Source organism: Populus euphratica, unplaced genomic scaffold (genome assembly GCF_000495115.2).
Source record: "Populus euphratica unplaced genomic scaffold, PopEup_1.0 scaffold202.1, whole genome shotgun sequence".
In the NCBI taxonomy this organism is placed as follows: Eukaryota; Viridiplantae; Streptophyta; class Magnoliopsida; order Malpighiales; family Salicaceae; genus Populus; species Populus euphratica.
Window position 1 is genome coordinate 547,727 of NW_011499975.1, and position 14,675 is coordinate 562,401.

At 37.0% G+C, this 14,675-nt stretch overlaps 2 protein-coding genes across 2 annotated transcripts; both read right to left on the minus strand.

Annotated features, from left to right (window-relative positions):
• On the minus strand, window positions 1-1,911 carry RPS18C (S18 ribosomal protein). The gene is made up of 4 exons (XM_011045973.1): window positions 1,797-1,911; window positions 1,487-1,647; window positions 678-866; window positions 1-327 (listed from the first exon to the last, which is right to left on the minus strand). Exons 1-4 carry the CDS (start codon window positions 1,797-1,799, stop codon window positions 222-224), a joined length of 459 nt encoding a protein of 152 aa, XP_011044275.1. The 5' UTR covers window positions 1,800-1,911; the 3' UTR covers window positions 1-221.
• A 1,491-nt stretch (window positions 1,912-3,402) lies between these two features.
• On the minus strand, window positions 3,403-14,473 carry LOC105139512 (protein GIGANTEA-like). Its single transcript, XM_011045974.1, has 15 exons — window positions 14,302-14,473; window positions 13,621-13,945; window positions 11,817-11,888; window positions 11,640-11,694; window positions 11,382-11,524; window positions 10,970-11,244; window positions 9,685-9,740; window positions 8,384-8,624; window positions 7,859-8,009; window positions 6,954-7,163; window positions 5,315-6,856; window positions 4,977-5,045; window positions 4,397-4,615; window positions 4,123-4,215; window positions 3,403-3,968 (listed from the first exon to the last, which is right to left on the minus strand). Exons 2-15 carry the CDS (start codon window positions 13,708-13,710, stop codon window positions 3,669-3,671), a joined length of 3,516 nt encoding a protein of 1,171 aa, XP_011044276.1. The 5' UTR covers window positions 13,711-13,945; window positions 14,302-14,473; the 3' UTR covers window positions 3,403-3,668.
• Between the last annotated feature and the right edge of the window lie 202 nt (window positions 14,474-14,675).

Sequence of the window (14,675 nt, forward strand, 5' to 3'; positions counted from 1 at the left end):
ATAATATCTGAAATGGATGTCAAGTGAAACCATTGTTCATGTAGTGAAAATAAGATTTTGGCAACTGATTCAAATAGATAAGGGAGTTCACAATAATAAAAATATTTGTAATCTAACAAAATCACCTCTAAACTTGTCTAGAGCAAACATTAATCATACCAAAAAATGGACCGATCCTGCCAAACCATATATAAAATTTGTTCAATGCTGCAAAAGTATGTTCATCGCTTCTTAGAGACACCAACAGTCTTTCCACGTCGGCCAGTAGTCTTTGTGTGCTGCCCCCTGACACGAAGACCCCAGTAGTGCCTCAGACCACGGTGGTTCCTGCATAACAAGGTCCCTATCAGATGGCAGGATTATCTTTCACTGATAGTATCATCAAGGCCATTTAACAGATTCATGTTACCAATTTTATTACCTAGGCCTTTAACAGAGATGCATTTCCCTAGAGAAAATTACACAAGAAGCTGCATCACAGCTATTTGACAGTAACGTTTAAAATGAGTTGTGAGCATGCAAATGTTGAGAAGCTAATAAATAGTCTACGTGGCAAGAAAAGCCTGTAGTAATTTGAATGACAATATTTTCAGTACTCTAAACAGCTTAACATATTTTCAATGAGTGCACTTTCTATCAGATATATTGATTTATGTACACAGAAAACAAGAAATTACCTGATCTTCTTCAAACGCTCCAAATCATCTCTCAACTTCATGTCCAGTGCATTTGACACGACCTGAGAATACTTCCCGTCTTTGTAGTCCTTCTGCCTATTCAAAAACCAGTCTGGGATTTTGAACTGGCGAGGATTTGCAACAATAGTCATGAGGTTATCCAACTCGACTGCAGATAGTTCACCAGCCCTAAGAATAATGAAGACAATTAAATTAGTCTTTCCGGGAAAAAAATGATACTTTAATCGATCATGACTAATTTAAAAAATTAAAACTCAACCAAAATCTGAAGAGATTTTATAAATTCCCAACAAATCATGATTAATTAATTCATTCTCATTCGATTTGAAACATCAATGACAAATGATCCCAGGTATTTCATCTCAAATTCCAAAGTTCACCAGCTTTCATTGTGCTCTTTACCCCCTAGCATGTCATTAATGACCCCCAAAGCAATCATACCTTCCCAAACATTTTTTTATCAAAAAATAATCATCATGAATTCGAAAGACATTTTAATTTTCCTTCAGGGGGTGTAAATGTTAAAGAGTTCTACCTTTCTTTTTACAAGGAAGCACTACCAACCCTCAAGTCTATAAAACCACAAAGAAACATGCGTGCTACATGCAAAGATACTCCAAAAATAACGGATATTAACCAAGAAAGAACAGCAATTTCCATTTAAAGGGGAATTTATACTTAAAAAACAAAATCAAAGTATTTACCCAAACAGATGGCTATCGTATGATTAAAAATCGAACCAAATAAAAATCAAACAAAACAATACAGAAAGAGAGGGAGACTGAGACCTCTTGTTCATATCAACATCGGCCTTCTTGCAGACAATGTTAGAGAAACGCCTGCCAATACCTTTGATTGATGTCAAAGCAAACATTATCTTCTGCTTACCATCTACATTCGTGTTCAGCACACGTAGAATGTGCTGAAAATCCTCGTTAGCCACCAAAGACTGTTTCACACATAAAACCCACATGCGACATCATCGATCAATTACAAAACACCACATCTGAAGTCAAATCTAATATATGTGTTTATTGCTATTATACATCAAGCATAATAAATGAAATTTGAGAGTCAGATATCGAAACGCTAATTTACCATTTTGTGTTTTCGAGAGGGGCGGGGCGAGGCGGGAACGGGCGGATTGTAGCAGAGGAAGAGTCAAGACAGCGAACGAGGGTTTTTATTAAAAAGTGTTTGGGTTTTGTTTTTTCAAAAGACGATTTTACCCACCAGAACTTTTCTATTTATTATATGACCCAATTCTTTTTTTTCCCAGGGTTTAAGGATATGAGGCCAGCTTCTCATCGGAGTTATGAATAAACCCGGTCCACCTAGCAGATTGATATGGAACGACGCCGGCCTCCTCTCTAGCCAAAGCCGGGCATAAAAAAATCAACTTAGAGTTGACATGCCAACCGGTTAGGTTTGATTTTTTAATATTTTTGCAAAACAACATCTTACTGTTTTATTTTAAATATTAAAATAATACTATTTTAATTAATTCAGTTTAACTCACCTAACTTACTAACTTGTAACGGGGACTTCAGGATTAGAAAGATTTAATTACTATGGTTTCCATACATGAGTTAATTGTACAAGACTTGACCTGGGAGTTGATGCAACTCAAGACCTGGATTGTAAATCGAGCGAATTAATTTGTATCAATTCAATTACTTGAAAGTTTAGAATCTTTTCATGAATGTTTTATTTGAAAAAATAAATAAATTTTCCATTAATCGAACTCAATCTAGGCCTTGGATTAACAGACCACAAGTGTAGTCAGGTCTTACAACTAGGGAGTCAGCTCCCTCTTTCTTAGGTAGTGTATTTTTAAAATTTATTTTTTATATTAAAAGCATCAAAACAATTTAAAAACTTTAAAAATAATTAATCTGAAGAAAAAATAAAAATAGTAAAAATATTTTTTTATGAAAAAACAAACATTCTTGGTTTCTTAATTATTATTTTTTACTTTCAGCTTATTTGAAGATTTAAATACAAGTTAATACTCGAGGACGCGTGTCCAATTATTACAATCCATTTTTTATACTAGATAAGAGATGTCTTCGAGACAGATGATGGATCGGATCAAGGCAGGCAAAAAAGCTCTCTTCATCAGGCCCATTCATCCCTGTCACAAGGCACTGTCGAACCAGTGACTGGCACTAGGCCGCTGGGCTGGCATGGCTTGCCGTGGAAGCAGATTTTAGAAGAATGTTGTGTTTTTTTTTTAACATGTAGAAAAAAATAATGCACTACCCCTTTAGCATTCAATGAGAATTAAGATCTCATTTCTGATCGTATTTACAGCTCGTCACTCGCAATTTTTATAATCCACTAGGTTTTCCACGAAAGATAATTAAATTTTAATATCAGGAAAACATAAATTATCTTCATATCCATACCCATTTTTCTCTTACTCTTTGGGTATCAGAATTTATTTCCATGTCTTGATGCCCTAGTTTTCTGCTTTGAATGGGAAGGGGTCATTTCTTTGAAGGCCATGTCTTGGTTCAGAGTTCCAAGCAGAACCAGGGATGAGTAGTTATTGTTCTTGCAACCAGAGACAGAACTGAGACCAACAGTGGACCGAAATACAAAGACAATCTACTTCTGGAAACAACGAGAGAACCCGATGCCTTCTCAACCTATGCTATGGAAATTCAGATAGAACTTGTCCCCTCTGCTGTACACCAAACTGTTGAAGGAAACCTAATCCATCCATGTTGAACCTTGGCGTGAAAATAGGCATCTATTCGAACTAGATAAAATTAATATGGCCGTGTTGATTTGATTCACTATACACTGTTATACCTCAGGTTTTAAACCTAGAACAAAGTGAAAGTTAATTCTCTGGCCATCAGATCCTTCAATCAACTTAACATGGTCTCTACTTATATCTCTAAGTTTTCACTCATGGAAAGACCAATGATAAAACCTGCAATGGCTGGCAAGAGCTCATCAATGTTAAATGGAAATAGTACAGCCTAACTCCTTGGCAGCAGTATCAAGGTGATGAATGGGCATTCCTGTTGCGAGTCGGCTATGGGCTTCCCAAGTTAGGCACTTTTCTATATCAGCTTGCCAGTTGATGACATCGGATCTGAAATATTGATAAGAGGGTCCATGGATTCCATTCCTGTGTGTGAGTTTAGAAGCAGGTTTCATTGAACCAGTATGCTGAATATCACGTAGAACAGATGTGCTCAGAGCACGGACATGAGCACTTGGATGAGAAAGGCATCGTATAGTCGCTGGCAGACGACACTGCATGAATTGGCCCAAAAATCCCAATGAGCAAGCGTCATATTTACTCCCAAACTGGCATTACCCAATTCATAGTGTGCATATAAACACGCTCGTGTGTATGTGCAGCCTTCATACTAAATGAAATTGGATGTGTTAAAGAGGATATATTCACCTTTAAGAGGTTTGAAAGGCCATCTGCAACTGCAAATCCAGACTCCCCCCACTGCAGCACTGGCTGAACTGCTCTGGCTGTTGCTTCTAATAGCTGCCAAATTGAAGATTGAAAGATTAACCGCAATGAAGAACAACTTCTTTTTTTTTTGACAAAGGACTCCTGACTAAACTTGGAATGCAGCGAGCCTTCAGTCAATATAATTCTGATGTCTAACTTACAAAGAGCAGGTCACATATTCCAAAGTGAAGTGAAATCTTCTTTGGTAAGTTACCTCAAGCTGTGGTAAAGTGCAAGCTTCTCCATCAACAAGCATCCCATCTGTGGCACGTAAAAGTAGGTCTGATGAACTAGCCAAAATTACCACAGATTCTGGGGTATCATGATTTCTCATCAGCTCAACAATCAACTTGACAATCCGCTGGTTGATTCTCCACATCTTCTGACCTGAATCATCATCTTTGGCGATCCAAGGCTGCAATTCCCTCTCCGCCTAACAACGACACAGAGAAAATGAATAAACAAACAAAGCAATTGAATCTTAAAGGAAAATAAAATAGAACAAAAAAAAACAGGATGCTAACTTAACAACCAACAGGCTACACTTCCAAATTTGGGATCAAAATAATTGCAGAAACTATTTAAGAAACCATGTTTTGCACCTTCCCATTTTCTAGGTGAGTAAGTTTTGCATTATCAAAATAGGTAGTTTTGAATTTTTATTGTATTTCCCTATTCTGAAGATGATGCCACCTTGGAAAAAAAAAATGGGCGGTTTCAAAATGACAGGCTAAACAGTAAAGGGTAAACAATTGCATTTTACAGCATAATTACAAGAAAGACAAAATTTAGACCTGAAGAACAACTGCTGTGGCTGCTATTGTTGGTGATGCTGATACAACATTGCATAGCGCGTCAACAACCTGAATACATGCTGACAAGTTAGAGGAAGCTCTCCCAAAGAAAATAATGAGAATCTAGATAAAATATAGCCTGATGGATCTATCAAATCCATTTCCCCGCAACTGGGAAGCACCTCATGCTTCCAAGTCACATGTTAAAAACTTTTAAATGCCCATTGAGTGTGTGTGTGTGTGTGTGTGTAGCATGAAACCTTTTATATAAAATGCATTAAAGCTTCTAACTTTTATTTCCAATTTTAAGGAAAAGTGATTAGAACATGGAGTATGACCTGTCTCCATCCTTGATGAGCGGAAGTGCTTTCTGCACTAGGTTGAGTTTCGGGTGATGCAATTAACTTGTGCCACAACAGAGAAACAACAGAGAAACATAACTCTTGCTTCTCTGGAAGCACTGATCTCAATAGAACTTGTGCACTGCAATTGAATCCAATATGCCTGTGCATTGTTAAGAAATTGGCCAAATCTGAAGCATCCAATGGGAATCCAGCAATACCTTTTCCCGAAGTGCTTCCAGAGCCTTCTTCTGAATGTGATTCTCTTTCACATTTAAGTTTCGTTTCTGAATGAACTAATTCTGTGGACTGCACGGCAGATGATTGCCCTGAATTAAAGCAGGCATTGCTTGCACTTCTATTCTGCTTGTTACCATCAAAACACACAAGAGAATCTTTCCACACTGGTGGGTGAAAATGCGCTCCTAATGGCTCAGCTTTGTTAACTATGGATGCAACAGCCTTACTGTGAACATCAATGAGGTTATATAGTGAGGACGCCCTGGTGTAAATTTCATTATCCCACTTGCATCGCATCAGAACAGAGAGTGCATGCATGCAAGCCTTTGAACGTCTAAATAGTTCAGAAACATGGGCAGCAACCATAGCTGCAGCGACTATCTCATTTGAACTATAACTCCAAGATGTGCCAATAGTAGATGGTTTTAGAGAAAAAAGTGCCTCCAAAATAGCTAAAATTCTGTGAGTATGATGGATTGCAGAGTTGAGACTAGTTTGGAACTCACTAACAGTTCCATTCAGTTTTGCAGGCTTGGCTACAGTCTCTGCATGTTTAGAAGTTGAATGGTTACTCCCCCTGGAAACATAGGGGAATATTTGAAGCTCACAAGCCAGAGCACATACAGCAGCTAGAACATAAGAATCAAACGCTGCAACTGGACCTTGTTTCTTCATCCTTCTAGATTTCATGTTTCTTCGCATTTCAGATGTTGATTGTGAGTCCTCTGTGCCATCCTCAGGCAGATCGTTTTCTTCTCCTCTTGGTCTCTTGCTCCCACGGGAATGAGCTTCGTGACTGACACACACAGTTAACACAACAAATAGTAGTCGCGATGCAAGCTCTACAGAAGCACATGATTCTAGAAAGAGCGAGTGGACCATAGTACGAAGCTCTGCCACAGCAAGGTTTTTGGAGGCAGGCCCTAAGCTGGAAAAATATCTTGTTTTTCTGGTCTGTTCTCTAGAAGACTCCGGCGGAAATGTTCTCTGAAGAATTGCTTCCACAGTGGCAACAAATATCTTCATGAGGCATGCTTCAGAAGGACTTCCACTAGGAAGATATTCCAGGACCTTAAGGAGAGGTATATACAGATTCCATGACAATATTGGAGGTTGCAATGGTGTTGCAACTATGATTTCAGGAAGATCAACTGCAGAGGAACTTAAAGGAATCAAACCGTAAGCAGCTTCCCAAATGGTACAAATTCTCCATTCAACCTCAGGTCCATGGGCACATAGCATAGATGCAATTCCCTGGGCAGTTGCTTCAATAGTCGCTTCAGCTGCAGGCACTTCTATCTGTTACCATGTTCAAAAATGCAACAAAGCAGACATTGTAGTGCTTCTCATAGCTTGAATCATAAGAAGACGTGTCACCAAATAACATTCATATTACCTGCTTCCTGTAGCATGAAATGTAACCACCCAAAGGTTCATGTTGAACTTCCACTCCTTCAACTTGCCTTAGTGGAGGAAAAAGCAATGCGGGCTGTGAGAGAATGCGGAAAAGTAAAGCTGCAGCTGCGTCAGCTGCTATACCTGCTCTCATGGACATTGCAGTCCCTATTGCACGCAAGAAATGCAGATGCATCCAGTTCCTGGGAAGCTGCATAAATGAACACTGAAATTCAGGAGAATGAAATGGAAAAAGGTAAAAGAAACTAGATAGTCAAAGGTGGGCCAAAGAACCTAATCAAGTCAAAATATGATATTCTGAGTAAAATCCACTTGTCTTGGATAGGAGAAAGCTTCCTTGTGATGGAAATAAGTGATTTAATCACAAGTAGAGAAATAGAGAAAAAGCGACTATTGAAGTAAAAATTGTTCATATTTTGTTTTCATTGATGACATACATCAGAAGACTCCTGAAAGGGGGAACAGCTATCTTTCATGGCTTTGCACAGGCTAAGTACAAAAGACAGATAAGTTAATTTTTTAGTTTTAGTTTTTCTCTTTTACATTCTATAGGAGGAGGATTTATTAACCTTGCTGTAATTTCTCCTCTCTCTCTTAATAATACATTCTTCTTTTATAATAATAATAAAAAAACAAAAAAACTAAAATATTCCACATGTATAGTCTTTCCAATAAGAAAATTGGTTTCCTCTTGATCTCTTGACAAGAACACGTGAATTAGCATAAAGACTATTAACCACGTAATAAGAAATCAATACAAAGCATAGTTGGTTGCCAAGGTGAATTTCTGTAATAAAGGCAAACATACTCAGAACAAGATTAGAAGTAAAGCAATACGCTTATCACAGTACACTTAAATGTCATTGATCAAAAGCATATAGTTACCCTTATTCCAGATGCATAATCCTCAGCAGCTCGAAGAAGTTCCACAAGTTGTACAGCAGCATCAAGTGCATCTGGAGCCCATGATGGTGGTGCTTCAAGAAGTCCCAGAAGAAGTCGTTGAGTGGCACTCGGAGTTGCAATGGCATAATACCTAATCCAGAATAGAACACATTTAACAACCACTACTAAGTAGAATGCTTCAAACTAGTAAAATTGAGATTGTCACTCTCGTTGACAGGGGACTCGGTGTCCCACCACCATCTTTAAGATCTTTAAGGTCTCTTGTATGCTAGTCCCCACCTTTATTAACAGAGTTTTTCAGAATGCCAACACTCAAAAATTGATAAAGATAAATGTTCAATAAAAATACATGAGGGCAGGAAGAGGCACACAAAGAACTGAGCCCCCACAATTAAAGAGCATGCATGTACATGAATCCTTAGATGATACAAAGACCATATTCAAGAAGTTAATCAAATACACATGCAAATTCAAAAAAAAAAAATTATATAAGCATGTAGTTACCGGTGAAATAAACGCGCATATGGCTCAAGAGCAGGTAGGCCAGCAACTAGATGCTCATCCAAAGCTGTTGTTGGAGGAGGGAGTAAAAGTGCAGGAACAGCAGCTGCAGTTAATGTAGCAGTCTCATAACGAGCAACTTCCTCATCACACACACTTAAAATAACCCCAGCACCATTTGCTACAGCCCACCTTGGAGTTGATGGGATGAGCTGAGGATGTTTTCCAGACCCACGTGAAGAAGCTAACAAAAATACAAAAGATATTCAGTTGATAATGATATTTGTCTCAGGGTGTAGACTGCTGCCATGTTATTCTTGTAGATTATGCAATAAAATTTAAATTATTCTCTAGCAAAGACAATAATTGCTCCCAACCATATTATGCATTCATACTTACAACCACAATGAACAGCATGTCTCTACTACTACAATCAAGGATTAACCACACAGAGATTTTTTTAAGCTAGACCTTCAGTTCCAAAGTAATTTTGGCAATGGAAACAGTGCAAAGACAGTGCTTTTCTTTGCCTTCAGTGAAACTTTTTAAGCTTTGCTGATTGTTTTACTGACCGTTTGAAATGCTATCTAAATGCAGTGTTGAAAATACTTATCAATGATAACAGACTTGGAGACAATGCTGAGAAATAACAAAAAAACAGTACCACGCTATCAAAGAAAAACATTTATCATTTTGGTGCAAAAGAACAAACATGTCAATGGAATGCAAAACAGGAAAACCACATGTAATTTCACTTTACAAAATATGTTCCAGAGATGGAAATATCATCATGTGTGTCTTGAGCGCTATCTAAGAAATAAAAATTCAGAATTGTCTCATGTTATTTCTCTTTAGACACCAATGATGTCTTCCACTATCTTGTGTTAATCCTTGTAATTGCAAAAGCGAAAAGATCATCATGCATTTTAAATGTAACTTAATACAGCTCAACATCAAATGAATGAATATATGATCTTCGCCATTCTCTTTATCAATACAGCTCAACATCAAATTTAGACGCTCACTTTTGGAGTCCAGCTATTCCTTAAACGTGATGTTTGGCCATTCAGTAGCCTAACTGCCTGTACAGCACTACAAACTTTTCTAGTAAACTCCCTATCAAGGAACCAGACCTCGTCTGTAATATTTGCAAATCTCCTTAACTTTGAAATTTAACCTCGTTATGCAAGAGACATCCAAGAATATTCTAAAATCAAACTTGAAGCCATAATATAAAAAAGTTTATCAGATGCTAGAAAAGCAAAAATTCGCATGCTATGTTTCTAAAGTAAAGATTAACTAACTGGTTGTTGGTGGTTTGAGCTCTCCCGCAGCATATTTACCCATAACACCACTGCACCTGAAAATGCATGATAACATTTGAGGTTAAGGGAATCCCCATAACAAGAAGTTGACGAGAATTAAATATGGTTCATTATATTCCATGACAAGTTCACAAAAAATTCCCTGAATGAACTTCTAGCTTAAATTTTGAAAACAGAGAAGAAAATAAATATAATTCATTGTATTCCATGACAAGTTGGTAGCAAATTTCTACCAAAATGAATTCCCTGTGCTTAAAATTTGAAAAAGAAGAACAATAATTTAGTGAGACCAACCGTGTCAGTGCAACAGGTGATACCCCAACCCCACCCCCAAAAAAAAAAAAAGAGGGCGCTTCACAGGTTTGAAACTTCAACTGTCGAATAAGCCCAAGATCACTCTAGCATAAATTTGATATGGAATTGTGACAGATTTCCCTAACCCCCGATTTCTGATGTCATCATCATTGGATCCACACATGCAGGATCCACCATATGATAGTACCTCCATATTAGCTTTGGTATCATGTGTGATGGTATTGTCTGCTTTTGCCATGTGGCATCACAATTTTGTCCCACAAAAGGTGCCTCACACGTTTGAAACTTCAGCCGTCCATACAAGTCCAAGATCATTCCAGTACACTTCCTACATGGGATGCTGAAAGGATCTAATTCCAACCCCACCTATTTCTTATATATTATGTTTTGAGAGAGAATTTTATCCAATCATCTATGCAAGGAGCTTGGCAGTTTCAGTTATCTATAATTTACAAGCCGGTGGAAGTAGAATACAGTTCAAGAAATTCAATATTACAGTTTCTGCACAAACCATAAAAAGGTTTCTGTCCCTGTTTTGCCAGGAAAAAGTATTATTATCTACTTTCATGATGGAGTTCTCCTTTGATTTTATTAACTTTTTTCTGATTTTCATCATCATGTCATGTCCATTCTGATCAAGGATATTTTTATGTTTAGTTTCAATCTCAAGACTTGTTGTTAGAACAAAAAACAAAAGGAGGGAATGTGTAGCAGTACACAGATTAATTTCAATGCCAAATAACACCTAACTTTCAAGATCAGGACATACGAGTTGCAATAAATTGAGCAGGTGAGAAAGGACCGAAGATTATCACACTAAAACTTAAAATATGCTCTTTAATCCTATTTTAGAATTAAATGTAAAGCAATCGTACTGTATTACTTTTCTTGTTATGTTGATTACTTTTTAACCACAAAAAAACCAGTCAACATAAAATATGGCACTCACCAACGAAAGTAGTCACTTCTAATACCCAGAGGTGCAGCAAGCAATATATCGGTGATCCAGGGAGACAGAGGCCTGAAAGGTTTTCTCTCTTGTTGTACCAAAGGCATGCTGGAGGATTTCCCTTCTGCTGATTCACTACTTGTAGCGTGGCTGTCACTACTGCTTCTGTCTGTTTCATTATCCTGTTGTTCCCTCTTGTATATTGGGCGATTGTAATGAGTTAAAATCCGCAAAATCTCTCCACATGCCAGAGCCCATTGTTCAGAATATTCATTCTGTATAAGTATCAAAAGATGTGTTGTAAATAAGAAGCTTCTTTTTCAACCCATACAGCAATTGCATGCTGTAAACAAATTAGAAAAATTAAAGACAAAGGTAAAACTTGTGTAAGCTAATGGTTTACATTACATACCTCACTACCAGGGCAGACTAAGGAAATGAAAGAGGCAAATGGTGGGCTACTCCTATCATAAACTAGTGTACCATCTATAATACATGAAATAATCGGAAGAACAACAGCATGTCCATGCTCTGGATGATGAAGGACAAACGTAGCTGGAAATTGATGTAAATATTTAAATCAGAACTACTGCAGCCACCAATCATTGATATGAAACTTGACAAGCGCAATTAATTCTTTTATAGATTAGCATAGGTGAGGAATCATTACCCAAAACATCATCAAAAAGGCGTTTGTCCTTTGATGGATAACGATTGCGAATCAACTGTCAAAACCGTATCCATATCCACAACCAATATATGTTATAAACTTCAATGAAAGTAAGAGTCTCAATAAAATTAAGTATTCATACCGCATGAACAAGAAAGACTGACTCAGAGAGCATACCTCAGAAATATCATCTGGAAAGTGTTCCGATGTGCACTGCCCAAAGTAGTCGACATAGGCAGTAATTTGTGCCTGCAGACGAGGGAAAACATGTAGAAACATGGGGATCAATTCTTGTAGGAATTGAACTTCAATAGAAAGAAATGTCACAATCAGAAGGAAAATAAGTGCAGATGTACGATAGAGTAATTTTGAAAACAAAGACAAGATGCAGATGTGGGACTTTTCCAAGTCAAATGACAAATTCAATGCTATAACCATTGGAGAAAAAGTGATGGCTGGGAACAAATTGACAATAGAAGTTCTCACTTCAAACTCAAAAGTTTATCTGTGCATAACATGGTGATGTTTTAATCGCTATCAACAAGTGCTGATTCTGTAATTTCTGATTGATGTCCTAAAAGACAAACTCCAATAAAGTCTAAAGGATGGATAGATGGGAGGACAAAAAGGGTAAAATGCATGGCTGTGGAGGAGAAAAGATGGAAATTAACCCTCCCGAATTGAGCAGATTGCAAATTACATGTCAGCTAAGATAAGCGGGTTCTTCCTATACTTCCCTGGGACGTTTCATCCACCCAACCAAAAAGACGAGCATCCCATCCACCCCTTTCCCATCCACCCATAGTCCCTACTTTCTTTCATAGAAAACAAAGAGCAAGGATTTGAAAGTTAAATTTTAAGCTACTATGGAATTTTTTTACAAGAACAATTCATGAAGCGTGAACATGTCTGCATGGTTGTTTTTCCCAAAAATTTTACTTGCCTAAGAGGGAAATGCCAACTTATGCTAAAAATATCCAAAATCAGAGGAATCCTAACTTCTCTGAGCAGTCAGCACCATTTTCGTTCACAATACCTTTCCTCATAAATAGATTCAGTATTTCCTCAATCTGAGGCAACAGTACATGAAATTTCCTGATACCACATCAAAATTTTCACATCTTCTAAGACCTAATTAAACAGTAAACCATGGTAAAGAGAGAGCCTTGAAGAAAAGAGTATTTCATTATCTCATCACAATGTTGTTGACAATTGCCAGAAATGATGGAAAAGCATGAGATTTATAGTTAGAAATGAATACAGTTTTTATAACCATTTCATTTATGTTTTCTTGATTCAACTTTCAAGTTTCTCATATCCTAAAAACTAACAGCAATATTATTGCTCTCCATGGCATACCTACTTATGAAAACATAAAACCGGTCACAGCGATGTTTGAAAGTCTGAGTCGGCAAGGAATTTGATCAAGGATTAGAAATGATAGGCAAGTTGGATTAATAAAAGGTTATACCCTGTCGAATACAAAATCACACTTCTACTCTCTAAAAATCAGTTATTTATGCATAAGGATAGCTGGCAAATTGAAATATTAAAAAAAAATCCCATTTAATAAAGATTTTGCAGCAAAGCCAGTCCTCCTGTGACATACTACTGACCGATATAGGTGGTGCTGGTTGATCCACCGAAATAAAGGTGTCCTCTAAGTAACAAAGTCAGTCTTGAAACTGTGTTCCATGGTTATATCTTCCTTCTACTAGGAAGAAATTTGAAGATTCTTTAAGGCAAGAATAATCTGAATTTTGGCACCCAATAAACCTAAGAGACAATATGCTGATACAACTATATATAAATAAAAAGAACTGGAATAGAAAGAAAAGAATAAATAATTAAAATTGAATATAATAAGCATGCAGCAGCACTCATCAGAATCCAATAACTGCCACAGAAATGAAATAAAATGCTTCAAGAATTGTTAAAAAGACAAAGGAAAAGAAAAATATGAGAAAATGCTTCAACTGACCTTTCTTTGCTGGGCATCTTGAGGTGGAGGCCAGAACAATGAAGAGAATTGAAGACCATCAATCCATCTCTCAGAAGAAGAACTAGCCATTACAAAGTTGTCTGTCCTTTCAATTACCAAAAACCAACAACAATTTTTTTCTTCCAGCCACTACCAATCAAGATCAATATATCGTCATTTAACATCCCCTCGTATTCCTCCCTGAATCCCCCAGAATTTCTCGATCAAAAAAAATTATCTTAGTTTGTTAGTTTCTGTATTTCCTCCTCTCACCCAATATCTACACAGTGTCTTGCAATCCAAACAAATACTTGAATCTACTGCTCTGCAAGAACATGGTTAAAAATGGCTTGCTGGCTTAGAGTTGATAACCAGATATTCAAAGAAAATTCAAAAAAAAAACAGAATAACGCTCCAAAACAATTTATAAAATTTTGAAAAGGGAATCTGCTTTGAAAATCAAAGGGGCTATGATACAGCCACATTTTCAAACTATTATATAAAGGAGGAAAAATCTTTAAACGAATTAAACAAGCAAAGAAAAAAAGCAGAAAACATGAAACTACAAACAACTGGACTTAAAATCCATGAACCCAGAAAAGAAAAATCATTAATATTTTACTGAACAGAACAGAAAATGAAATTTATAACATGATAAACAAAACACGGACACCAACGTACCTGGTAGTTGTGTCTGGGAACCGTATTTCAGGTATCTGAACTTAAGCTGCCTGGTTTGATTTTTTGAGATTTTTTTTGTCACTCTAATTTCCTTGACAGTTCCCTTTTCTTTTCTTTTTTTAAGAGGTTGTAGTTTCAGTAGAGAAGAGGAGGAGATCTTTTAGATGGTCTGAGATTGTCTTGCGTACGTGGCAATGATATTTTCCTCTAACCTTATAGAACCACGTCATGTCAATCTTTGCCATGTAAATTTACGCATGTGCATTCATACATACATCATGACATGATAACATGGATTCAATGATGTTGCTGTGCTGGACGTAGATATAAAATTTGCAAGGGTGACCATTTTCATCCAACCCATCCGTTACTGA

Bases quoted from the DNA above. Each gene is read 5' to 3' on its own strand.
- RPS18C (XM_011045973.1), bottom strand. The intron at 867-1,486 runs GTCTCAGTCTCC...CATTATTCTTAG, and splicing joins GATGTTGATATGAACAAGAG to GGCTGGTGAACTATCTGCAG. The intron at 328-677 runs GTAATTTCTTGT...CTTGTTATGCAG, and splicing joins GAGCGTTTGAAGAAGATCAG to GAACCACCGTGGTCTGAGGC.
- LOC105139512 (XM_011045974.1), bottom strand. From the start codon at position 13,710: ATGGCTAGTTCTTCTTCTGAGAGATGGATTGATGGTCTTCAATTCTCT. The intron at 11,889-13,620 runs GTCAGTTGAAGC...CCTCGTCTGCAG, and splicing joins AAGATGCCCAGCAAAGAAAG to GCACAAATTACTGCCTATGT. The intron at 11,695-11,816 runs GTATGCTCTCTG...CGGTTTTGACAG, and splicing joins TTCCAGATGATATTTCTGAG to TTGATTCGCAATCGTTATCC.